Source organism: Triplophysa rosa, linkage group LG14, assembly GCF_024868665.1.
Source record: "Triplophysa rosa linkage group LG14, Trosa_1v2, whole genome shotgun sequence".
Taxonomy (NCBI): domain Eukaryota; kingdom Metazoa; phylum Chordata; class Actinopteri; order Cypriniformes; family Nemacheilidae; genus Triplophysa; species Triplophysa rosa.
In genome coordinates this window covers 4,700,096-4,726,718 of record NC_079903.1, presented here as the reverse complement: position 1 = coordinate 4,726,718, position 26,623 = coordinate 4,700,096, and the positions used below count along the sequence as shown (strand labels likewise).

The 26,623-nt window shown below is 40.8% G+C and overlaps 2 protein-coding genes across 3 annotated transcripts in view; both read left to right on the top strand.

The window, feature by feature from the left end:
• The window catches only part of cwf19l2 (CWF19 like cell cycle control factor 2), an 11,894-nt gene extending 5,215 nt beyond the window's left edge, over positions 1–6,679 (top strand). The window contains exons 8-18 of one of the 2 annotated variants that reach the window (XM_057350632.1): positions 58–635; positions 737–836; positions 930–1,016; positions 1,389–1,517; positions 2,000–2,137; positions 3,915–4,127; positions 5,318–5,434; positions 5,531–5,686; positions 5,772–5,852; positions 5,933–6,034; positions 6,140–6,679. In XM_057350632.1, coding sequence (XP_057206615.1) covers positions 58–635; positions 737–836; positions 930–1,016; positions 1,389–1,517; positions 2,000–2,137; positions 3,915–4,127; positions 5,318–5,434; positions 5,531–5,686; positions 5,772–5,852; positions 5,933–6,034; positions 6,140–6,280 — 1,842 coding nt within the window. In that variant the 3' untranslated portion in view covers positions 6,281–6,679. The remainder of the gene's footprint in view (positions 1–57; positions 636–736; positions 837–929; positions 1,017–1,388; positions 1,518–1,999; positions 2,138–3,914; positions 4,128–5,317; positions 5,435–5,530; positions 5,687–5,771; positions 5,853–5,932; positions 6,035–6,139) is intronic. The other variant, XM_057350631.1, reaches the window with a different exon arrangement.
• Positions 6,680–11,716: 5,037 nt separating this feature from the next.
• Positions 11,717–26,623, top strand: part of gucy1a2 (guanylate cyclase 1, soluble, alpha 2) — a 20,195-nt gene continuing 5,288 nt past the window's right edge. Inside the window, exons 1-7 of the mRNA XM_057350633.1 lie at positions 11,717–12,427; positions 13,647–13,708; positions 14,927–15,042; positions 17,230–18,050; positions 23,343–23,498; positions 23,601–23,930; positions 24,782–24,925. Coding sequence (XP_057206616.1) covers positions 12,191–12,427; positions 13,647–13,708; positions 14,927–15,042; positions 17,230–18,050; positions 23,343–23,498; positions 23,601–23,930; positions 24,782–24,925 — 1,866 coding nt within the window. The 5' untranslated portion in view covers positions 11,717–12,190. The remainder of the gene's footprint in view (positions 12,428–13,646; positions 13,709–14,926; positions 15,043–17,229; positions 18,051–23,342; positions 23,499–23,600; positions 23,931–24,781; positions 24,926–26,623) is intronic.

Here is a 26,623-nt window from a genome sequence, read left to right as displayed (position 1 = left end):
GTGTGTGTGTGTGTGTGTGTGTGTGTGTGTGTGTGTGTGTGTTGATTATCCCTGTAGTCAATAGAAGAGTTTCAGAAGAGACTGGATGAAGCTGAAGAAGCGGCTTACGGAGAGAGACGAGAAGAGACGATAGACCGACACGAGGGCCGAGAGAGATGGAGAAGAGACAATAGAGACGATGGGAGAGAGAGATGGAGGAGAGGTGACCGGGAGGAGAGATGGAGAGAGAGATCTCCACAAACTGAGAGAGACAGAGAACGCAGCAGACATGACAGAGAGCAAAAGAGAGAGAGAGATGACGGGAAGCGGGGCGATCGAGAACCCCATTCCATAAAACGCATCTCTCACTCGGGGTCCTCTGCCTCACTCTCCAGCCTCAGGAGCAAGTTCCTCAAACCCTCAGACAATGATGAGGACATGAGCGTAGGGGCGGGGTTAAAGATGGGAGGAGCGACAAGCTCAACGTCCAATCAGAGTGCAGGATTCAGGAAACCTGTTGATGATGAAGGTAGTGGTGTTGTGGCTGCCTGGAGGAAGAGCAGCGCTGTGCAGGAGAAAGCGGCATCACAGAAACACAAAGACAACAGCGCCGCCCTGCTGGAGGAGAGTAAAACAACAACAGCAGCAGAGAGCAGGTCAGAATAAACACACGATACTGTGTACAAATCACTGGTGTATAAAAATAGCAAAGAAACACTTGACTTGAAAGCTTGACTGGGTGTGTTTATTTTTTCAGTTCAGAGAGTGAGGAAGAGGAGGAAGAGGTGATTTTGACTGAAGAAGAGATGAATAAACTTGGAGCCAAACTGGTCAAGGCAGAAATCGTGGGTAACACGGTGAGGTCAATGAGACATGCCACCAGCACGACACACACGTGCCCATATAGTCCGAGGACATCTTATGGACTGTTTTTGGGTGTGTAATTTCAGGCCCTGGTTGAAAAACTAAAGGCTCAGATGGACGCTGCCCGCCGAGCGAAGGAGAGCAGAGCTCAAAGGAAAGAGCGGACGGAACAGGTAACAAATAAAACAAAACAAACAAGAGCTTATTTTTTCTAGCCTACACTTCTATACACCCTCATCACATGACTCTTTCTCTGTGGAACACAAAAGAAGATACTTTGAGAAATGGTTTGGTGTTCATACAGTGGAAGTCAGTGGGGTTCAGTGTTGTTTGGTTATCAACATTCTTCAAAATATCTTCTTTTGTGTTCTGCAGAAGAAAGAAACTCATACAGGTTTGGAATGACATGAGGGTGAATAAATGATTTTTCCGTAAACTATAAAAGGAACCATCTAGCAACAAAACATCAACCATTGAAAATACACTACAATATGTTTGTCACACGTTATAGTTGATTAATATAAATGTTGACTTCCTGTTTTCAGGTGTCTTCGCAGCCAGATGCAGAAAAAGAAGTGGTGCTGTTCAGAACCGACCAATCAGGACGAGCGTGGCCGGTCAACGCCCCCACGCAACATCAGGAGCCGAGGGGAGGACGAAGAAAGAAAAAAGCTGTGAGACTCACACACGAACATTCATAGATGTTTTGTTTGATTGAAGCACTTTGTGATTTTTAGATATTAATTCAGATTGTAGTACTTTTTATAGACGCTTTCATCAGAAACATGTGCCTGGCCCGAAATTAACTTCCTGTCTGTTTCGTTATAATATAACAATTTATTTTATATCTCATTAATATTAATTTATTTTACTATTTTTTTGTTTTTTTTTTGTTTATTTATTGTATTAAATTAAATTAAAACTACTTAACAGTTTTTTTTTTTTGTGGAGGTCTACTGGAAGTTTGGGCCACATAATGTTTTTTATGTTGTCGCCGCTGAAACCGTCGAATTATTTAAGTGCCTGGCCCTTTAAATAACCTCAATGAAGTGTCTCTGTGTACCATCCTCTATATTTTTATTTTAAGTAATGAGGAGTTTGTAGCGTCACAAACTCTACAGCTGAATTGTCTTAGCAGTCGTGTTTGTGTGTTTAGATCGAAACGCATCAGGACGGCGAGCGTGTGCGTTATTTTGAAGATGATGACGGTGTGGATCTGCGTGAGATGGTCAGACGGGAGAAGATGAGCACTGCTGAAGATCAGAACGCTCTGTACTCGAGGATGGCTGCGAAGGTGAGCGCTGGTCCCCGTACACACCACATCACACACCATACCTTGATGATTGACAGCGGTTATGCTGCTACTCAGACGTCATTTACATATGGATGTCTTTTAAGGTAAAGTTGCAAGAACGGCCTGTTGTGAAACTGGTCAAGGAAAACTACACCACGACTGTTTTTATTGCGATTAAGTGTACTGGAACTTACAGATGTGTATAAGAATGTGGGTTCCTTAAATGTCAGAAGAAGCCCGCTCCCTGAACCACAGAGACACATAAACAGCCTGTAGGGTTATATTTTTTTCACTTTTTTCTTTCATTGTGAGACAGACGGGGAGCAACAGATGGTCGTCGTGAGACTGCAGCATTTGTGTCATCAATCTCTCAAACTCTCTCTTTCTTTTTCTCTCTCGCTCTTCATCTCTGGCTACTGTGATGGTTTTTCTTTGGTGTTTCTCTAGTTAAAACAGAGCAGGGCTACTAAAATCTAAACTCAGACGTCACTGTTGCCATAGAGATGAGAAATAAAAGTGACAAACATTTACACGTTTTGGGTTTTTTCTCGCTCGCGCTGCTCTTTCTTTCTCACTCACTTTGTCTCTCTGCCAGGTTTCCATGGCCTAGCAGTTAAAAATGTGATTTATTTATTTGACCAATTTCACCAACTGCAGACAAGACTTTGTGTGTGTTTATTCACGTGTGTGTATCAGATCTAAGTGCTGTATTGAGATGACTATATTGCGTATTTGTATATTACAAGTGCTCTGTATTGGCCAATCAGCATCCAGGACCAGAATGCTATCCGTTTTTATAATATGTGTTAAATGTCACGTACAGCCGTCATAATACGCGTGCCGATCTGTCCAGTTTGGTTTTCTACTGGATTCTGTAACCAGCCATGTCGAAAATAAATCTAGAATTTAGAGCACGTTGTGATTTAGGTCAAACTCTCAAGTACTCTTACTGTCTCTGTTTCTCGCTCGCTCACTCAGCTTCTCTCCATCTGTCAATCAAACATGCCAGCGTGAGGAGATGCACCTCCCACACAGATCGCCTGTTGCTACGGATACATAGCTGCTTTGTCCGTGGTCGAACCGCTCTCACGTGGCTAAATGTCTCTCGCTGTTTGTATGTGTGTTTCTGAAGAAATGATGACACGCGCAAACGCGCACTTTCTGTTCGCATAATCCTGCGGCCTGGTCCCATCTGCTACTGTTTTCTGGATTCAGATAATGACCAGCAGTAATCGGCATTAAAACTGCACCTGACCCCTCTCAGATCACCTTACCCCCACCAACCAATCGCAAGGCAGCCAGGCCTGGACCCCTGTGATCTCACAAGTAGAATCATTTGACCCCTGCCACCCATTCGGTTCTCAGGGTATTAGAAAAAGTACGTCTGAGGTACCCAGATGATGTACTGTTTATTTCCACTGCATACTTTTTGGAGTAATGTTACCAGAGGAAGAGATTAGCAATTTTATGACACGAGCATTTGTCAGTTCTAGACGTACTTTACTGGCTTGAGTACATTACTTACTTATCCAGCTTTTGAAGTATGTGAATTTGGATTTTGGCCGCGAGTTATATGACTCGTAAAACGTTTCTCATTCCTCTTTTCTGACCTGCACTTAACCTCTCAGGCTTTAAATCACGATACATTCGTGCCAAGGAACAGACGTTCAGGATGAAGTGTGCTTTTACTGATAACGTGAAAGATTTATGTGTTTATCTATAAAAAACAAAAACACTCCAAAAATCTGTGTTTGTTTTCGTGATGTGCTCGTCACAGATGATGGGAAGGACGGACGGTGATAACTACATGCTGGATGACATGTTTGTGTCGAGTGCGGCCCAGAAGGAGGGCTCGGGTCGAGACGAGGAGAGACAGAGGAATAAAGCCGTGCAGGAGACACGACGCTTAGCCGGACGCATGGAGAAGTGCCCGCACTGTTTCGACAGCCCCGAACTGCCCAAACATCTCATTGTTGCAGTTGGAACCAAGGCATTATATTTGATTTCTTATCTATCGACAATCATTTTTACATTCCACTGAAGTCAGGTGTTAAAGGGACAGTCTTCATTTACTCACCCTCAAGGTGTTCCAAACCTTTCTGTTCCAATTTCTTTGTTATGCTTGACACAAAGGAAGATATTTGGAAGAATGTCAGCAACCAAACAGCTCTCATCTCCCATTTACTCCTATAGTATTTATTTTCCCTACTATGGCAGTAAATGGGGGATGAGATCTGTTTGGTTACTGACCTTCTTTCAAATATCTTCATTTGTGTTCATCAGAACAAAGTAATGTATACAGATTTGGAACAACCTGAGGGTGAGTAAATTGTAACAGAATTTTCATTTTTGGGTGAACTGTCCCTTTAAACGCATAGAAGGAAGTCTTGCCATGAATTCATATAGACCAAAGATAATGCCTCCATACTTTAAAGCTGCAATCCACCAATTTGTTGATTCAAAATAAACTGGTTAAAACACAAGTTATTGAGCAAGTGCGTTAAAGATCAGTGTTCAAAACTGTGTTACTTTACCCTGGAAAGAGAGGTAAGCTTATGATAATGTAAATTGTTATTATAACTTGTAAAATGGTCAATTTGGCTTTAATGTCATTTGACTCCAACTCATGCAAAGATAAGTATGAAAAGTAACCTGCCGTTTTCAAACAGTGATGACAATAGAGAGGCAAAAGTTCAACTTTCAGCTTTATTTCTGCAATAAGTGTTTAATGATTATTAGAGTAAAACACTATTTAAAAGAGTTAGATTGAACTATTTTTATGAATATGTTTGTATAAAATTTCTATTTTCAAGTCATAAAATATGCAGTGCTGCAGAGTTATTAAAAGTGTTGTTTTCTAATTTATTAATATTTTGTACAAACTTATTGTTATATTTAATATTAATAATTGTATATGTTTAGTGGTCATGTTAAATTTAGTTGAATTTTTAGCTATTTTGCTATTTATCCATTTCATACACTGCTAACATTTCTAATTGCTCTTTTGAATGGGGAAAAAAGACTAATCTCTCCGCTCATCTCGAGTTAAGAGGATTTTTGGGCGTGCTCGGTTTGTCCCTGTGTGTTTTGGATGACAGCAGACGGGCTGTGCAATCTGTCCTCTTCAATACACGAGCTGACCGTTGCTCTCATCTCTGATGTGTGTGTTTTCTCTGGCAGGTGTACTTGTGTCTGCCAAACGGTGTGTCGCTGACTGAAGGTCACTGTCTGATCGTCCCTGTCCAACATCACACAGCGGCCACAGGCCTGGATGAGGACGTATGGAATGAAATACAGGTACACACATATGGCATGCATGTATAATCTGTAAAACACCCAGTCATTTTTCTGCATATGATTGTTGTATAATAATCCTGTCTGAAACTCTCGCAGACGTTCCGTCTAGCTCTAGTCCAGATGTTTGAGGCTCAGGATTTGGACTGTGTGTTTTTCGAGACTCACATGAACCTGAAGAGACATTTTCACATGGTGTACGAGTGTGTGCCGCTGCCCAAAGAGCTCGGAGACATGGCACCTATTTACTTTAAGGTAACACACACAGATCTACGATCAAACTTTCACAATATCAACATGAGTTTCAACACACGCTCATCTGTGTTCTGTGCGCTTTCAGAAAGCCATCATGGAGTCAGATGAGGAGTGGGCCATGAATAAGAAAGTTGTGGATCTCTCATCTAAAGACATCAGACGAGCCGTGAGTCTTTCTATTGGTTTTTGTCTGATTTCTCTCTGTCAGAATTCGCTGTATTGTGAGAGTTCCCCATGTTTCTGCAGGTTCCACGAGGGCTGCCGTACTTCTCCGTGGACTTTGGTTTGCAGGGCGGCTTTGCTCACGTCATCGAGAACGAGCAGAAGTTTCCACACTATTTTGGCAAAGTGAGTCTTTGATATATGTAGTATAAACACAGTAAAGAGTTGACGATCTTTTCAATGTCCTCCTGTCTTGACCAAAATGACTGGGATTGTATCTGTTTCCTTCAGGAAATCTTGGGTGGAATGCTCGACCTTGAACCCAGACGATGGCGGAAACAGATACGTGAGAATTTTGACGACCAGCGGAAGAAGGTCCTTGCGTTCGCTCAGTGGTGGAAACCCTTCGACTGTACTAAGACCGACAGCTAGCCAATCAGAGACGAGCACGCTGATGCGTTCTGAGCTCTGATTAAATACGCTGTTAGGTTATGCAGACACTTGTTTCTGTATGAGAAGCATCTGGACAAACATAGAAATGTACAAAGTTAAACTAGCTAGCTGTTTATTGCAGGTACGAGTGTTTACCTGCTTGAGACAAACTAGAAGTGTCGAGCTGTTGAAGTCTTGAGTTTTTATAAGATGTGACAAAAGGCTTTTTATGGACAGGTGATGATGTCCCTCCAAACACATTCATTTTTATTACTCTTGTCTACAGTTTTCTCTGATAGATTTGTGTAAAGTGCTTCCCTGCTTTTGTCCACAGTGATGTTGTAAATCAGTGTTTTCAAGAGCATTAAAATCAGAAAAAAATGACAAAAAGTTCTCTAAAAAAAGTTCTTCTTGTTCTCTAGATTTAAAATCTGATTTTGATCATTTCACACACTCAACTCAACTTTATTTATATAGCGCTTTTTACAATTTTCATTGTTACAAAGCAGTTGTACATAAGACATATTGACTATAAGCAAAACAATTAAAGTTGTACCTGCAAAAACAAGAAAAAGTTGAAAACACAGAAGACAGACATACCCACATACAAAACACTCCACACACACAATATGCACACGTACTAACACACATAGACATAGACACACGCACACACACACTCAGTGAGAGCACACATTTAAGATAAAGGAGAGAGAAGCACAGGTCAAATATAACAGACTATAAATTCCTATATGCAATATTAATTAAGTAAAACTTTAAAATTCTAAAGCAGCCCCCCGGCAAGGCAAATAGTGCAAAAAACAGTACGCAAACGGTGGCGAGGAACCCAAAACTCTAATCGAGAAAAAAAACCTCAGGAGAACCCAGGCCCAACCAGGGGATTCCAGTTCCCCTCTGGCAAAAGCTGCTGCCTCTGCACAAGCTCCAGAGAGCTTGCACAACAAGGCTAAATAAAATAAGTAAACTTACTAATGAGGTAAATTATAGTTTAAGATTATCATTCATAATCTAATAGCATTTGAAATTTTGTGGTGAAGACGTGTTAGGTGACCGCGTCCTTCTTTATCCAGCTCTATCATCTCAGCTCTTGTCAGGTCGCCGCTTCCGATTCTCCGCTCTACCATCAGGTCTGGCCATGAACTGCATCCTGCTCGGTGTGGTAACCTTGGAACAATGAGACAAGACTGGCTGAGAGTAGAGTACTGTTCTGCACTCTTTGATGCAACAAGTACATCAGTTGTGTTTTTGGTTCCGGTTGATTAACTAATGCAGCCTAAACCCTCAGAGGATTTATATTATGGAAGTGTAGTGTATGCAAGATTAAAAAGATGCGTCTTTAGTCTAGATTTAAACTGACAGAGTGTGTCTGCCTCCCGGACAGTGCAGGGAAGACTATTCCAAAGTTTAGGCGCTAGATAGGAAAAGGATCTACCACCTGCACTTGATTTTGAAATTCTAGGTATTACCAACTGACAGGACGCCTGAGAGCGTAATGCACGTGAAGGACTGTAATACAAAAGGAGTTCATTCAAGTATTGAGGAGCTAAACCATGTAGGGCTTTATAGGTAATAAGCAAGATTTTAAAGTTAACGCGATGCTTTATAGGTAACCAGTGCAAGATTGACAGAACTCGAGAGAACTCCAGCTGCCGCGTTTTGGACCAGTTGGAGTTTTTGTAATAAGCCTGCAGGGCAACCACCTAACAGTGCATTACAGTAATCTAGTCTTGATGTCATGAATGCATGAATTAACTTCTCTGCCTCTGACATTGACAGCATATGACGTAGTTTAGATATATTCTTAAAATGGAAAAACGCAATTTTACAGGTGTTGGCGACGTGGCTCTCAAATGATAGATTACTATTTAATAGATTGCCAAGATTCTTTGCTGACGACGAGGGTTTTATGGAACATCCGTCAATAGTTAAACAGTATTCTTGGTTGTTACTTATAGCAGTTTTCGGTCCAATAAGTAACACTTCTGTTTTGTCCGAGTTCATTAATAAAAAGTTGTTACTCATCCAGTTTTTTATATCGCCTATGCATTCCATTATTCGATGGAACTGCTGTTTCATGAGGCTTCGAGGAAATGTAAAGTTGAGTATCATCAGCATAACAGTGAAAGCTAACTCCGTATCACTTTATTATGTCTCCTAGAGGTAGCATGTATAATGCGAAGAGCAGAGGCCCTAAGACTGAGCCCTGTGGTACACCGTACTGGACTTGCGATTTGCATGACACCTCATTGTTTATTGCTACAAATTGAAAACGGTCGGATAAATAAGATTTAAACCATTTCAAAGCTATTCCTTTACACACTCATCTGAATCTACTATTGTGAATTTGGCTAAATTAAGTTGTATGAAGGTTTTATTGTACAAGATAAGGATGTTAACCATTCAATGATCGATTAATTGTTTATTATAATTTAATAAATTAAACGTATTAATTTTCGATTGATCAACTCAAACACAAATGCATTCAGTAATAACGTGAGTAGATGGCGGAAAAGACTGCAAAAGTGCTTATAAAATCATCTTACTAACTGATTTTAAACCATCAGACATTTGCCTTGTGATCAAACTTTATTTTTTACATTTCAGTCAAATGACCTTAAACTGTTAAACTGTAATGTGCATCAGGTACCGTTACAGACATTTCTGCTACGTTGACTTGATACAGTGCAGGTTTTAAAGTCCCCGTGAACCGGAAGTTGCGATTTGCTTTTACTTTCGTATTCTGACGCATTTCCGAATGAAACAGAATTTCGAATGAGAAAAAATAGTGGCTGTGACTTGATTTTTTTCACTGCGATTTGATGTATAAAACAGCCATTACATTTTGAAATGCAACTGGCAGTAGACTGACAGTTGAAGGGGAGGAGTTAATGGATGCTCCGCCCAAGCCGTCTAACGTGTCATTTAAGATGAATAGTAACTAGAGGGCGGAAGTTCATTTTCAGATTTTAACTGAAGATTATGAGGTCACATGAATTTTTTTTTTTTTTTAATATAATAAAAAAAAATTAATTTCACTCGGACTTTAATGTGCGTTTTGTTATAGTAATGATTAATTGATTGATCGATTAATTGATACCATGATATTTGATCGAGAATTTTATCCATAAGTAATAATATTTTTCTAAATGTACGTCCCAAGTTCAAGAACATGATGCTGGTCACATTACATTGTCATGCTACACAAATTTATTTTCTGTTTTTCTGGCTTCTTCAGAAGATAAAATTACACTTTAAAATGATGTGTGGTGTAAAACAAATTTGGAATCACATTATTAAGATTCAGCACATCACAGTATGCATGAATAATTCTCAAATCATGTGTCTCATTAAAAGAGATGTGTTGTCATCTTACTATCAGGGTATCGGTTTAATATCCAGAATATTTAGTTTTGTAATACCTCTCGTCTGAAAGCCATTTTAATTGCTGTAATTATATATCATGATACCTAAACGATGCTTTGGTGCATGAACTGTGTTTAGAGATTTTTCTTTGTCATGTTTTCAGGTTGAGAATCTCTGTATGCAGACCGTATCTTGCCGTTTGCAAGTACAGCTTGACCTGTGATCTGTTTAAATGGCAGCAGCTGGTGTGTTTAACTGCAGTAACACAAGGACACGGTCAGGATTGTGATAGCAGACGTGTGTGTGGGTTTTATGATGGTGTAAAGCATTATAAGGGGACGCTCAGGGGTCACAGGTGATCGTGGAGGTTGGGGTGGTGTGACCTGAACTGCTGTAATGTGAGTGTATTGATGTTCCGTTGTGTGGTGTGACAGACATTAACACAGATGATTACATATTAGACCATTTGTCACGCAACACTGCACAGACTCACTGTCAGTGTGTGTTTTACGATCTGATTTATGATGGAAGCGTTTGCTGTCATTGCAGGTAGTTTTAGACATGAGCGTGTAATCACAGCTGTGACGTGAGTTTTGTTTTACCTGGACACACGGGAACAAGTTGTGCAGATTAATGCTTGTTACCATAAATATTGTATGAATGCATGTTTCAGAATACTGCGGTGTGTGCATGCTATTTTGGGTCGGTAATACTGCAATTGGCTGTTTTCTTTTTTATGTCATTCCATTTTTAGATGATTTATATCCAGAACGTGATGCTGAATGAAGCTTGTGACTGTGGCTGCTTACACACACATACTGTGTAATATATGAATACTAACAAGCAAAAAAAGAGAAAGTGGGTCAGACTCCAGAGTGGAAAGAGGCATGATGGGAAAAGAGTGAAGGACAAAAAAAGAAAAGAGAATTATCCAGAAGGCAACACACACACACAAAGTTCAACCTTCACTCTCTCTCTCTCTCTCTCTCGATCTCGACACAAACCATTATTTGTGAAAAATGTGAGATATCCAGGTCATTGTAAAATTCACCTAGTTTCTAAAATGAAACATTGTATTTTTATCATTTGTTGTAAAAGCACACCGTTGTCTTTAGCTGAATTTATAATAGGCCTAAGCTGCCACATTGTGAGTATGATATTGTGTATTTTTGTACAGTGTTATAAATATTCTATGTGTTTTTTATTATATGATGCATGTTGTATAAACAATATTTAATGTTTGTTGTGTAGCTGTATTGTATTTTACCAAACCAAACTGAATGATAGAGGATCAGGAGCCTCCAGCACTACAGCAATAGACTCTACTGTAATCTCACATACTGTAAGTATACACTATTTGATTCATGTTTTCAGTGTTACTACAAACAATTTTTTTATAACAGTTGTCAGAATAAGAGATGCTCCACAGCTGGTCGAACACTTTTGTTAAACCGTGTCAGTACAGACATGCACACTGCTTTGGTGGTGTTCCGTTTCTCTCTCTCTGGTTGTTTATTAATCTGCTGTTGAGTAATTATTAAATAAAGTCATGAATTATCATTTAAGCCCTCAACGAGCACAGAGATGTAAAGCAACGAGACTTACGATTTTAAAAACAAATCACTTCTCACAAATGCCAAGAACACATACTCTCAGAATTAAAGATTCAATTAAAATATTGTCTTAAATAACAATTTGATTACATTATTAACATGACCAGATTATGAATTCAGTGCATGTAAACACAGACAACATTTCCCATCCATATGAATGCCGAATACCTGCGATCCCTGTTAACATAATGTCAAAAAGTGTGACATTGCTTTGCATACATGTCTCTCTCGCTCTCTTTCTAAATGTAGACAGGAAACTATATTCGGCTCCACGTGAGTAACATATCATTATCAAACACAATTGAAAACAATACAGTATAATGAAAATGCTGTAATGTATAAAGAATGACCGACATAGCTTTGCATGCATTTAAAATTTTATACATCTCTCTCTCTCTCTCTCTCTCTCTCTCTCTCTCTCTCTCTCTCTCTCTCTCTCTCTCTCTCTCTCTCTCTCTCGGGGAGGGGTGTGCAGGCTTTTGCTCAGTGGCAACTGATTGGTTCTCTTAGTTCCGCGCGCTCTGGATATTGGAATATTTCTCAGTTTTACGCGCATCTGGGCGCGCGTCTCCATGACTCTCCTCGCGTCGAACCCGCAGAGACCCGCACGGACAGACGGACGAACAGCATCGGCGGAGATCATGAGGTCTCCGGGGCTCTTTATCGGTCTACGGAGCGGTCGGGTCGGCGGTGAGAACGGAATTCGGTAATTTAAACGCCGCGCTTCATCCCGCCCCACACCCACGCAGACAAAATCTGTGTTTTGCGTTCCAAAAATAAAACGCGCACTTGGCAAATCCGAGGTCCTGCTGCATCCATTCCCGGGAAGCGAGACCGCACGGCTGACGCGCGAGTCCCGGTTCCGCCATGGTTCTGTGTCATCCGCGCGTCTGATGATTGCGCTCGCATCAGCAGCATGTCCTCGCGGAAGATCTCCTCCGAATCCTTCAGTTCCATGGGCTCGGATTATTTGGAGAGCCCGGGTGAGGACGGAGAGTGCCCGTTCTCGCGCGTCTTCTGGAACGGCAGGAGTCCTGTGGACACGCTCTCGTGTCCGTTCGAGGACGCGGCCGTCAGCAGGAGGGTCGCGCGGCGCAAACGCGTCAATCTGGACTCGCTCGGGGAGAGTTTAAGACGCCTCACCTCACCCACGGTACCGAACCTTACCTTTCATTACCTTCCCTTACATGCCGATGTGCTTCTGTTATTTGCGCAATCTGAATGGATGGGTTGTTCAGGCCCTTCTGTGTGTGCGTGTGCGTTGTGCGTGTGCGCGCGCGTGTGCGCGTGTTAGATATTCATTGTGTCTGTATGTGTGATGCATAACAGTGCAGAACAACATTCAGGGTGTGTGTGTCTGTTTGTGTATGTGTAGGCAAGATAACCTCTCTCTCAGGCACACATGCAGAGGCGCAATAGAGAGAGGACGATGGGCTATGTGCATGCATGTCTGCACTCTGCAGTCAGTTCTGCATCAGAATTTGCCTTCCCTGAGGTTCACTTGAGTGGATTCATCCTGTGTGTGTGTGCGTGTGTGTGTGTGCGTGTGTGTGTGTGCGTGCGTGCGTGTGTGTGCGTGCGTGCGTGCGTGTGTGCTGTACTAGAGAGGCACTTGAAAATGTGGTTCATAGCAAACCAACTGCTCCAATGGCATAGATCCAAAACAGAGAGGACTGGGGTTCAGGCATCAATTCCAGGGGAATTCAGACACACGATTTTTCAGTTTGAATCTCTAACTCACTCTCTTACACACACACAATCATTTTCAGAGTTCCCAAATGTAAACCTCATGTCCAGGTGTTAGTATGAAGCAGCTTTAGAGAACGAGCGCGAGAGCAAGCGGTGAAAGATCTCTAAAGCAGATTTGACCAGGTAAATCAGGATTTGAGCTATTAAGAGCTTTGCTGAAATGAAGAGGATTATGATTGGAATGTTGTTGCCGTGGCAGCACGATAAAGACAGATGATTGGATAAGGCTTAAGGGTATATTCTGTTTCAGGTCGATCAGCACTGTAAATCCCTTTAAAGAGGGACGAATCAGACACACAAACCTAAGATGACTCAAGTGATGCTGACAGGTTTCAGAAGTTGCTGGAGTGAGCAGTCTATACCAGCTCTGATGTTTGAGTATCTCGTGAACGATGCTCGATGAAAATGAACAGGTTAAATGCTCTCTGGGCATCTTTGAGAGCTTGTTGACCACATACAATCATTTCAATTGATAGTCAGTGTGTTTAAGGCAGTAATGGGATTTTCTAACAGCTTTTGGGACGGTCCTGTTTGCCTGTGAAATCCTGCTTTGCTACTGTCGCTTTTGGATTGGATTTGGGTTTATTGCAACCGGTTACCGCAATGCTCTGTTTTATTTTTAGAGCCAGACGATTCAGTTGGCCCTGCAGAGAACGGCCGAGTATTACAGACAGAGAGAAATCAGGTACATCCACACACACACAGTCAGACACTAAACAAATTCAGGTAAGAAACGCATAAATGTCTCCTGTTTCTCATGAGAATAAAACTCCAGTAATCTCATAAAATGCTGGATTTTTTTCAAATCATGGTTGGGTCAAAGATGACATTTTTTTTAAGTTAATTTAAACCAACGGTTGGGTTTGTCCATATTTTACCCAACTACGGGTTGAAACAACCATGAAGGAAAGACAAATCTCAGATGGGCTCTCTATTATATCGTAATTATTTCTCTTAGAAATCAACAAGATTAAATGAAGAGCAAATGGAAAGTTTTGCTTAAATCTCATTTTTGTCTCAGATCTTTCTCTTGAGAAAAAGAGTCAGAAATCTCACAGATGTCTCTGTCATTAGAATTTCAGAAGAGATGTCAACAATGTGTCAAACTGAGCTCCGATTTGTCAAGTCTGGAATCAAAAGTCAATATTATTGAAGATCTTAATATGAACTCAAACATTTCTCATCAAATTTACCCAAATCCAGATTATTTGACCTCTGCGTTCATTTTACGCCTCCATACTCTTCATGTGTTTCAACAATTACACTTTTACTTGTTTTTCTTTTTATTTCTCCTAAAAATTTTTAGGAGAAATATCTGACACTAAATTGATACTCTAGTGAAACACTGACTAATAGAAACATCTCTGAATCTGAAATTAAATATAACAGAATATCTCCATTAACATCAACGGTAAATCAAAATGGACCATGTTCATCTCCTTAATGTGCTTTTCTTGTCTTGTTGTGAATGATTTATCAGCTCATGTTATTCCAAAGACAAATAAGGGTGATCTTCATAATCTTTCATCAAAACGTAATTTTCCGGACATGATAACAACGTTCACTGCTGATGTCTTCACTGGCTGTCCATTTACTGCCGTTTACTTAAATCCTGACAATAGTTAAGAGATGATTTAATGCTGGTTAATGTGAAATAATGAAAGTTATGACAATATTAGAAAATACAGTAAATCCTCCACAATCCACTTTAAACTCACATTTAAACCATTCAGAAATCCAGATGGATTAATGGATTGAATGACCTGTTTTGCTGTGATCACATCATGAGCGCTTAATGCTGCTTCGTGTTGTCTGCGAGATGAACTTCCTCTCATTTTCCTCTTGAATATGTCGTCTATGATGTTGGTCAATTGTAGTTCATCTCTCTGTCTCTCTCTCGCAGTGGGCAGGAGTTTGTGAGGAGCTTGTCAGATGAGCAGAAGTGTTTGTATGAAAACTCACGCTGTGACACGCAGACTGACATCTCAGGAATATTGAAGTACACAGCAACTATTTTAGGTATGTAAAACAACGTGCAAAATCTTTGATCTTGATTCCTCTCGCAAAAGAGATGTTAGTGTACACACACATCTATAGACATCGATAGCAAATCAGTGACCTCAACACACACATGTGTCTCAGTACACTTTCCTAAAAACCGCCTCCCAATTTCTGCAGTCTCCGTTCTCGAGCTGTTGCTAAGATACAAACTCTGCCACCCTTAACCAGAACACGTTTATAAATAAACCGCAATGAGGCATCTGAACTGAGCAGTGCCCAGATAAACCTACTGCACGCATCTCGCTTTCATGTAGCAGAGCATCATCGCGTCACAGCGGTACTGATGCTGCAGCTCTCTGCTGTTTATTCTGGGGTCACAACAACTTTACGTCTTTGTGTAAAGGCATGTTGTAAAAGAAATGCAAGCTGAATATGCAAACGAGGTTAGAAATAGAAACTGTATAAAGCAGTGTATTTTATTGCTGTTAAATATGTGGTATATTATTATAACCTTTATTTAACTAGAAGAAACTCTCTGAGATTACAAATCTCTTTTGCAGGAGTGTCCTGGCCAAAATGTATAATTTTGTATCAAATTTATAAAATGTATAAAACGGATCATTTCAAGAGCGAATGATTGAACGTGTTTGAAGTCATTAGAAAAAAACAATGAACCCAGAGCTGTGATGCACATTTTATATTCACGTTGCATTATGGCAAACGTTAACAGCCTTCAGTTAAACTACCGAACTGTATTCCCACATAAAAATATTTACTATATTAAAATGTAAGAAATTGTACTACACTGTAGTGTATTACTGTACTATAGTATTCTGTAGTCTTAACTCTAGTAAATTGATAAAGTGTAGTAAATACTGTAGTATATTCAGTGTTGGGTAAGTTACTCAGAAAAAGTAATGAATTACTAGTTACTAATTACATATTCAATAGTGTAATTAGATTACTGTACAAATTACTCTCTCCAAAAAGTATTTAATTACTTATTACTAATTACTTTCTATATCCTACATCAACTTTGATTAGAATTGATTCAAGGATAGACATGAAACGGCTTATTTAATTCATTCAAATAAATAATAAATAACATGGGCATCTTTGAGAAGTTATAAGAAATTATTCTTATTAACTGACCAAAGAGGATACATTAAAGCATACATTTTAAAGTTAGACATCATTTTGATGTCATTTCCACTATTAAATATATTACACAGTATTTCAATTACATCAGAAGTAACTGTAATTAAATTACAGAAAAACAAGAGTAATCCCTTACTTTACTTTTTCAAGGGATAAGTAATTAAATTACTATTACTAATTACTTAGTAACTAGTTACACCCAACACTGAGTTGAGTATACTATAGGATTAAGAAAGGCTGTCAAGGACATAACATCGAGGAATTTTACTATAGTAAATACTATATTGTAGTAAAAATTATTATTTTTTTGATTATGTGTCTATCATCATTCATTTTTATTGCTGCTGTTTTATAATCCTGTGTTAAATTTGAATAAAAGCAACAATATGAAAAAGTGATATATGTTTACCCTATCTCATGTTTTATGTTTTGGAAAACTAGTCACTTCAGGTTTTCTAACTTAAACAGAGCACTTTTTTATAAGTTAACTTTAAAGGGATAGTTCACCCAAAAATCGAAATTCTGCCGTCATTTTTTCCACTTCATGCTGTTTTAAACATACATGTACTTATATATATTTTTTTAATGTGCAACACACAAAAAGATATTTTGAGAAATTGTGTTCATGTCAATGGGATGTAATGTTGTTTGATTACCAATTTCAAAATATCTACTTTTGTGTTGTGCACACAAGAAAGAAAGTGATTTTGAATGAGATGAGGGTGAAAAAAAGATGAGAGAACTGTCTCTTTGAATTAATCTCATATTATGCAAATTGATTATTTGTGTTATTTATGGAAAGAAACCCTCAGACATTGCACATTTGTATGTTTTTCTTCAGACAATGTTAAAAAATACATTTACATTCATGCATTTGGCAGATGCTTTTAACCAAAGAGAATTATACGGCATTACAATGTAAACATGTTATCAGTATGTGTGTCTTTTCTGTGGATGGATGGAACCCATGACCTACTAACACTACTAATGCAAATCCTGTGCTAACTGAGCTACAGAAATGAAAATTTGGGTCGTTTTTTCAACCAGGTGTGGACTTTGCAGCCGTACGAGGCCGTTTCGGAGAGGAATTCTTTGGTCTGTGCCTGGAGGAGAATGAGAGGGTTCTGCGAGCTCTCGGCGGGAGCCTGCAGGATTTCTTCAACGGTTTCGACGCTCTCCTGGAGCACATCAGAACCTCCTGCGGCCGGAGAGCTTCATATGAGGCTCCCTCTTTCCTATGCAAAGATGCTCCTCAGGAGAACGAAGAGACGAACGAAGAGACAGGTGGAAGGCGAACTCTTCTCCTCCACTGCTTCAATCCCGACCCCACAGTGGGCGTGGCCATGCCGGGGTTGATCCGAGCCGCCGCACGACGCATCTACCAAACGGACGTTTCGGTGGAGGAAGCTCCTCCCACCTGGCTGCACGCGCTCAGTGAGGAGGATGGAGAGCTCTCGGTGGACTCCTCCCCCTCCTCGTCTCCATCTCCGCCCTCTTCTTCATCTCCCGCCTGTTTGTCGTTCCTCATCCGAGAGGTCCGGACTCAACCCTCTTCATCCTCACACCCCGCCGCCACGTGCCGACAGCTGTCCCGCTCGCCGCTGGATTTGCGGATCGGTCTGAGCACATTTTGCCGGGCCTTTCCGTTCCACCTGGTGCTGGGAGCCAACATGGAGGTTCTGCAGGTCGGGGAGGGTCTCAGAAAACAGACCAAGAGCGACCCGCACCGAACTCTCACCTTCATCAACAGCTTTGAGCTGGTGACCCCCAGAATCCCCTGCACCTTCCAGAACATTCTGCTGCGGCTGTCCACACCGTTTACCATTCGGACGCAACCGGACGGGTCGGCTCTTGACAGCAGGGAGAAGGTGAGTGAAAAATCTGTCTCAAACCTGGTGCTGAACGCAATGAAATGATTTGGACAAAAATGCAGTCCAAATGACCTTCAGGACGAAAAACACACACACACGTGCATCACATTTAGAATGAAATGGAACGACACACCTGCCATGATTAAATATTAAAACATGAAATTAGTGTTTGGAAAATGAAGGTTTGTGTTAGTGTGTCTGTGTGTGTTTGGGAGCGGCGATGTGTTACCAGTGTCATGTGATGATAAACACTGATAAATTTGAGATGTTACATCAGTAAGTCTGTGTTTGCTCAGAGGAATCTTGTGTTCACCAGCACAGAGTTCCTGTGAGATTCACAGCAGGGAATGTAAGATTTTCTCTTGTTCCACGTCATTTAGCAGGTGCTTGTGTTTTCTTCAGCGTGTGCTGATCTCAGAACAGTCTGACCCGCTGGAGACATCAGTGCCTCGCTCAGGGGCACAATACAGATTGTGTTCAAAGAAACTTTGTGACAAAGATCTTTTTTTGTTTTCAGTTTGTGTTTCTGTGTGTTTATTTGGATGTGTCTGTGCAGTGTGTGTACCTGTGTTTGTGTACATCTGTGTGTCATTATCTCTGTGTGTGTGTGTGTGTGTGTGTGCGTGCGTGCGTGCGTGTGCGTGCGTCTTACGGACCAATAAACGGGAATTAATAGCCCAACATTGTGTGTGCTTTAAGTGTGTGTGACGCAGTGCGACAAAACTATAGTTTGTGACTTGAGGCGACAAAGTTGAGCAAAGTGTAACTTTGTGAAAAAACATCTGCAACACAATGCATGGCAACAGGAGGTCACATGACCCATTTCTTGATACCAAGAGTTCAGTGCACAGAGTAACATCATCAATGTTTGCCATCCAGAAGATGTAGATTGAGACAAATCTGTCCTAGTTTGCGCCCTCTCTGTCCTATAAACTATACAGAATTAGACTCAGATGTTCAGATGGTGTACTGAAGTGATTTGGGCTCACATTGCCCTTGACCCTCAATACCAGGAGACACCTGTGAGACTGACGTCATTCAAACCTTTGACACGCGACAGGACGCTGTGATGTCTGTGCAGATACCCGTCTCTCTCTCTCTCTCTCTCTGATTAGCACCTTGTTGTGCTGTGGAGTGCAGATGTCTTTTTGAATCTCTCCTCTTGAGCGCTCGTTCTCTGAGCTGTTTTGAGGGTTGGTGCCGTCAGATCTGATGTGTGTAAATGTTTGCGAGCCTGTCACAGAAAGCTGTTTGTTGTTCTTTTGATGTCTTCTCATGCAAAACGCCGCTACAGTTGAAAGCCCAGAATCAAGGCGCTTCTGCTGAAAGGGGAAATTAAACAAAATGATAATGAAATTAAAGTCAGTTGTCAACAGCCTGAAGAAGAAAGAGAGAGGGGGGGAAGGAGAGAGATAGAGTGAGAGAGTGAGAGAGAGAGTGTGCTTGTGGATATTAGCAGGCTGAGGGTGGTCACTGGAAGAGAATTTTGTGAATTTTTGTGAAGGTTTTGATTCATCTCAATCATGTTGGTTCAGTGAATCTTTTTGTAGGTTGTTTTTTGTTGGTCTTATTTTCACTCAGCAGATTTCCTCAACAACATTGAATTGTTCTTAAAAGTCTTAATTTAGCGATACAGGACTATAGAGTAGCTATTTACAAAGAATTTTGTCTTAAAAATGGAAGAATACAAAGTAACAGTAGATGACTAAAAATAGTTACTCGGGGTCAAATGATCATTGTCAGTTTTCAGCTTTGTGTCAGGACCCGAGGCTCTTGAGATGATGTGTTTTGATCAAGAATACAATGCTGACGGTTTATTATTTAACCCTTGTGATAATGTGGGTCAGATCTTTTAACACTATTATATTTTATATTGTTTGTGTACCAGAGGACAGCTGCTTGCTCCACCTGCTGTAGAGAAAGAGAGATTTTCAAAAGCATGTCCGTGATGGTCAATTCTGAATCGTCTGATATTGAAATACACGTGTGTTTGTGTCTATAAGTGTGTGTGTAGAGATCCATTCCTTATTAAAATTAACTACGTTCAAATAAAAAATTGTTAAACACAGAGCCGTTGAAAAACAGAGTTACGACAGTCAATCTTGCCGCCTTGTGGTCACGTGGTTCATGGAGCGCTTAATAGTTCCAAACAAATACGTGCTGTCTACCTATTTGAATGGATTTTAGCGGGACAGACAGCAGCAACAATATTTGCATACATTTTGCTAAATATATTAGCACATTGTGTACACTGAATACCAGGGGCGTATTTAGTGATTTGGGGGCCCTAGGCAAATCCATGTATGGGGGCCCTAACTATGCACCATTTTACTTTACTGCAACCCTTATTTTTCTTCCTCCTCAAAGCACACAACTTTTCACCCCCAGTCAAAGTGACAGGGGAAAACTAAGCTTAATAAACAACATTTAGATACTGACTAATTAAAAAATATATAATAATGAATTCCCAAATGAAAAACATGGGATAAGTGTCTTAACAAAACACTTATATTAAAGTTCTAAAAAATTTGATGAAATGAAAACTAATAAGTTATATAAAGCATAAAATTTATTCAATCAAAAAGAAAAGTTGAAAATTTTAATATAAGCCTTTTTATAAGACTTTTTCGCCCATAAGTAACCAGTCTAACTAAATGAGCAAAGCTCATTCACACCATACGTTCTCTTGTAGTTCACTGAGCTTTGAACGATTCACTGATCTCTTACATTCTGTGTAAATGAATTGGTTCAAAGGAGTCATTTGTTTGCGAGTCGTTCTGATCGCAATGTGTGTTCATATTGGCGAACTCGCTGTGTACAGAATAACGCTGATTCAACGAGCCAACTTCACAGCTAAAAACATTAGAATGATGTACAGCAAGTTAATTTAGGAAATCTTTTCAAGAAATTCAAGAAAATGTAAATTGAACGTAAAACTCCTGAACAGCCGTGAAACACAGCTAATACAGCTCCTAATATAGCTCTTTTACTGAACTCTTCAGCGTCTCACTGCTGGTAACGAAACAGCGCCTCCATTGTTTCGTAACTGCAGTTACAAATGACAATCTGTTTAATAATGCACGCAGTGTTTATAGCGTTTAATAACGCCTCCAATTTCTTTATGCAGGAAAAACCCTGATCTGGGATTACTATATACTATGCACCTCTCTCCGTGTTTTTTGTGGTTAACGACCTTTCATGCATTTAAATGTGACCAAATATCTGTACTAGTGCGTACAGTATGAATCGTTAGCACTGTACTGACGTTATTATATTATGTCTTTATGTGCCCATCGGTCTGCGCAGCGGAGTCAAACAACCTTTCTACCTTTGAACTGGCCGCTCTCTCCTACCAAGCGCACAGCGCTCTTTGTTTGACAGATGTTTTGGTCGTCAGTCATTATAACTGTGTTGTCTGTGTTCATGGAGAAATACTCACCGGCACATTATCATTGCTCGTGGCCGGGAGAGTGCTGCGTCTGGCGGGAGAGAGAGGCGCTGCTGCTGTAGGAGCAGCGGTGGAGTTTGTGTGGGGGAAAAAACAGAGACTTTGGCAACAATCTTTTGTAAATCGTCTTTTTTCCTCTTCGCTGGTGTAGCTACATTCTTTGTTGTTTTATTTCCCTGCGACTTTTACTTCGTTTTGCAGCTAATGTACCACACAATGACACTCTTGCTGTGGGCAGTTCTACTAATTCCGCCGCTGCGTTAACTTTCTCTAGCTGGTGTCGAACTCGTCTCGCGCATATACGGTGCTAACGGAATGGTCCACTCTAATCTATAATGGGGGGAGTGCCTTCGTACAGATGTAATAACGTAAAACGTTAACAGGGATATCCCGACTATTTTGATGATTACTTGGGGCTCTATGTGGCTGCTGACATGGCTTATTGGTTAAGTCCACCCCTTCCTTTTGGGGGCCCCTGGTAGCTCAGGGCCCCAGGCGATTGCCTACCTTTGCCTAATGGTATGTCCGCCCCTGCTGAATACTACTTTGACAACATTTATAGCAGGATTTTGTCTGAGGAGTAATATGAAGATCTATAAATATAAGATATGTCCGCCAACTCGTTAAAATGTATAAACATTGTTATTTAACCAACTGTAAATGTGTTTGGGAGACTGAAATGAATGGGCTTCAGTGCATTGTTTGGAACTATCGGACGCTCCATGACACGAGTTACTCCCACATTCCATTCTTACTATGGAGGTCAATGCAAGTGTCGTAACTCTGTTTTTCAACGGCTCTGGTTAAACCGTGATAATCACAAATGAACAATGATTTTGCTACAGTAAGCATAGTTTAACCCTGGTATTTGTAGTAAAACTATGGTAATACAAATAGTAATCCATACTGACCAAAAACATGGTTACTACACTTTTTCTCCAGTAAAACCATGCTTCATTTACCATGTACATTCGCTCAGTGGTGTGTGTGTGTGTAAAGCAGATTGAAAATCACTTTTACACGGTTGCCATGGAGACCATGAATAGATGTACAGTATGTATGAGTGTATGTAAAATTAAATGCTTAAAACGTGATACAGGCTGTTTCGTAGACGTGTACATGTGTCTGTTTGTGTACACCGGATGATGCATGACGTACAGCGGGTCAGATTCACAGCCCTGTTATCGCCATAGAAACAAGAAAGTTTCCCAGTGATGAGATGGAATATAGAACTGTATAGTCACACACACACGCAGTCGTGCAGCTTACTGCATTATTGAAGCAGAACTTCCCACCTCTGCATAATACATCTACACACACACGCACACAGACACACCCTTGTGGCTCTTAAGTTTTCTATTCCTTCACACCTGGCAAGGCTAAATAAATAGCTCCCCCACGCATCAACCGACGAGCGAAAAACCACTTACCATCAAGGTTGGCTGCGCTGCATCAAGATTGGTTGCGAGACTGGTTATATGAGATTGGCAGAAACTGCGCGTTCAACCAGACCTTTAAGAACTCCATAGCAACCAAATCCTAATAAAAGAACCCAGTCTCTCTCCCGTCCCTCTTTCTCTCAATCCCTCTCTCTTACCCATCTCTCTGTCTTCCTTTTTTGTCTCTGTCTCTCTCTCAGTCTTTTAAACACAGAGCGCTGGAATCCGCTGTGCTTTCCTCGTTGTTTTCTCTGACAATATTTACTGTGTAAACACGAGAGCGTTCATGCAGGAAAACAATTGCATTATAATTAATTCTCCACAAATGAATTGCATTTGTAATGCGTTCTGCATATTTGCTTTTTCATTTGAACACACTCTACTTCTGTGTGTGTGTCTCAGGTGATGGAGCTCAAAGGTCAGATGCTTCACCTACCCGAATCCAACTCCATCATGTTCCTGGGCTCCCCACGAGTTGATAGGCTGGAGGAGCTCATGGGGCGGGGCCTGCATCTTTCTGACATCCCCATGCACGACGCCACACGTGATGTCATCCTGGTGGGTGTGTCCGGCGACATCACTGATCTTCGTTCTGCCCTGGCATCCAGAAACGTATTATGGGAAATTCTCAGTTAACAGATGATCTCTCTTGGGCTGTAGGTCGGTGAACAGGCCAAAGCTCAGGACGGACTGAAGAAGCGCATGGACAAGCTGAAGGCCACGCTGGAGAAGACCCATCAGGCTTTGGAGGAGGAGAAGAGGAGAACGGTGGACCTGCTGTACTCTATCTTCCCCGGTGACGTGGCTCAGAGACTGTGGCAGGGACTTCCTGTTCAGGCTAAAAAGTTTGATGACGTCACCATGTTGTTCTCTGACATCGTGGGCTTCACGGCCGTGTGTGCGCAGTGCACGCCCATGCAGGTCATCAGCATGCTGAACGAACTCTACACACGCTTCGACTACCAGTGCGGTATACTGGATGTCTATAAGGTACTAGGTTTTTCACGATATCACAAATATTTTTTTTCTGTAGTAAATAGCTAATAAAGTACACTAGAACATTTTTCACGTGACAATTGATTCAATTGTGCGATATATTTCATTTATACAACAATGTTTGGAAAAGTAAAACATTGGGTATTTTGAAGCTTTGCATCGCGATGCTACCGTAGCACCTGTACACCGCGCATCCCTATGAGGTACACACTGGGAGGGAAAAAATGTACATGAAGGGAGTAACATCTTGGTACAACATTGTAGAATATGTTGTACTAAAATAAATCTATCAAAAAGCTATCATAAGAAAACTTTACAAAGCGAAAAAATAGTAGTTTTAGGTCTTTTTTCATGACACTTAAGCACATTTCCACCCCAAATTCACAATAAAAATAGAGTAATGCAAATCCTTCTGTCTGGAAACAATACAGTTTAATACATTAAATTACGACACATATTAAATTTAAACAAATATAAGAAGAAGGTAAAAAGGTAAAAAGTGATCAAAATGGTACCAGTTGTAAAATTACAGAAACTCACATCCAGTACTTTACAAATAGCTGCAATCCAGACTTTTTTGCGTTAAAAATAAAAAAAATCGTCACTGAGCAAGTACATAAAACATCAGTGATCAGAACTTCAAAACGGTAAGCTTATAATAAAGATTTATGAGTTTAACTGTTGACTATGACTTCACAGGAATCATCAGTTTGACATCATTATAATTTAACACATAAAGCATGTAAAGTAACATGCAATTTTATGTTTCAAACAGAGATGGCGATAGAGAGGCTGTGTGTGTTGTTTCAGATGACTTCGAGATCTTTCTTCTGTCTTCTCTACAGATTGAAACTATAGGTGATGCGTATTGCGTGGCAGGTGGGCTTCACAAGAAGATTGACAGCCATGCTAAGCCAATCGCGCTCATGGCTCTTAAGATGATGGAGCTGTCAGAGGAAGTGTTGACGCCCGATGGAAAACCCATCAAAGTGAGTCTGTGGTTACGTTTCAGATGGGAACAAAGCTTGTAACCCCACTATTACATTGTGTTAAGCACCTTGATTAACAGATCCATCGAGTGCCATCGGCCTCAGAGTGTAAAATCCAGTTCGGTTGCCATGGATACGGTTGAAAAAAGTGTTTGGTGCTGATTGATTGTGGAATTGTTGTTGTTGTTTCTTGTTTAGCAGAAATCAACGAGTGAATCAAGGTCTCCAGAGGTGTGTGTCAGGGTCACCATGGGGTCTGTGTGGTGTGTGTATCAGGGTCTCTCTCTCTCTCTCTCTCTCTCTCTAAATGTCTGTCCTTATAAACGTGTCTGTTTAAATTTGAAGTAAACAGGGATTAGTCTGTTAGTGTTTCAGGCGACTCATGACTAGTAAATCTTGAACTTTAGTTGTGCACGTTTGTTTGTTTATTTTATCAGACTCATTCCATGTCTCTGTGTGTGCATCAGTATTCCAGTGTCGTCCAGTCTGTTGTGTGATTGACAGTTCCACTGGCGTGGCGACAAGGCTATGAATAATATCAGGGTCGTTGCCACGGGCAACAATGCATCATCATTAAATGTGTATGTAAATGGGTGTTTGTGACCAGTTTGGGTCACTTGTGTGTATGTTCAGAACAGCGTCTTCACTGCTCTCTCTCTGTTTCATGTCGTGTTGCTCATGGGGTTTGTGTTGTGAAGCCCCACCCATGACACACATTCTCTCTATAAATCAGTGTTCTGATATTTAATGTGTCAGATCCTGGCGATTGAGGAGATTAGATCTGTTCCACTGTAATCTGCAGAAGACAAGGAGTTCAGAAGCTGTCTCTTGGTTTGATTGACAGCTGTCAATCACACATTGATGCCCCTGTGAAAGGCTTCTTTTTCTGTCAGTTTGTGTGTGTGTGTGGGAAGGGTAAACGCTACGGTATGGGGACAAAATGTCCCCACAAAGATGGCAATATCCAAAATCCTTGTCCTTGTGGGGACATTTTTTTGTCCCCATGAGGAAACGAGCTCATAAATCATATAGAATTAACTTTTGTGAAAATCTAAAAGAGCAGACATTTGTGTGTGATTGTTAGGTTTAGGGGGTGGGTTAAGGGTAGGGAATATGATATACAGTTTGCACAGTATAAAAAACATTACGCCTATGGACTGTCCCCACGGAGATAGTAAACCAGACATGTGTGTGTGTGTGTGTGTGTGTGTTCATGTTTGTATATCCCGGTGGGGACCTAAACCTGAATACACACCAACACATGGGGACTCGTGTCACCGTCGGGACCAAAATTGAGGTCCCCAGGGGCAAAAAAGCTAATAAATTGTACAGAACAATATTTTTTACAAATCTAAAAATGCAAAAAGTGTTCTATGATCTTTAGATTTAGGGATAGGGTTAGGGATAGGGGATAGAATATACAGTTTGTACAGTATAAAAACATTACGCCTATGGACTGTCCCCACGGGGATAGTCAACCAAAGCCTGTGTGTGTGTGTGTGTGTGTGTGTGTGTGTGTGTGTGTGTGTGTAAGTGTGTTTGCGTGAGAGTGTGTGTGTGTGTGTGTTTGTGAGTGAGTGTGAGTGAGTGTGTGTGTGTGTGTGTGTGTGTGCATGAGTGTGTGTGCATGCGCATGGGAAGGGTAAACCCTACGATATGGGGACAAAATGTCCCCATAAAACATGGAAACCCAACATG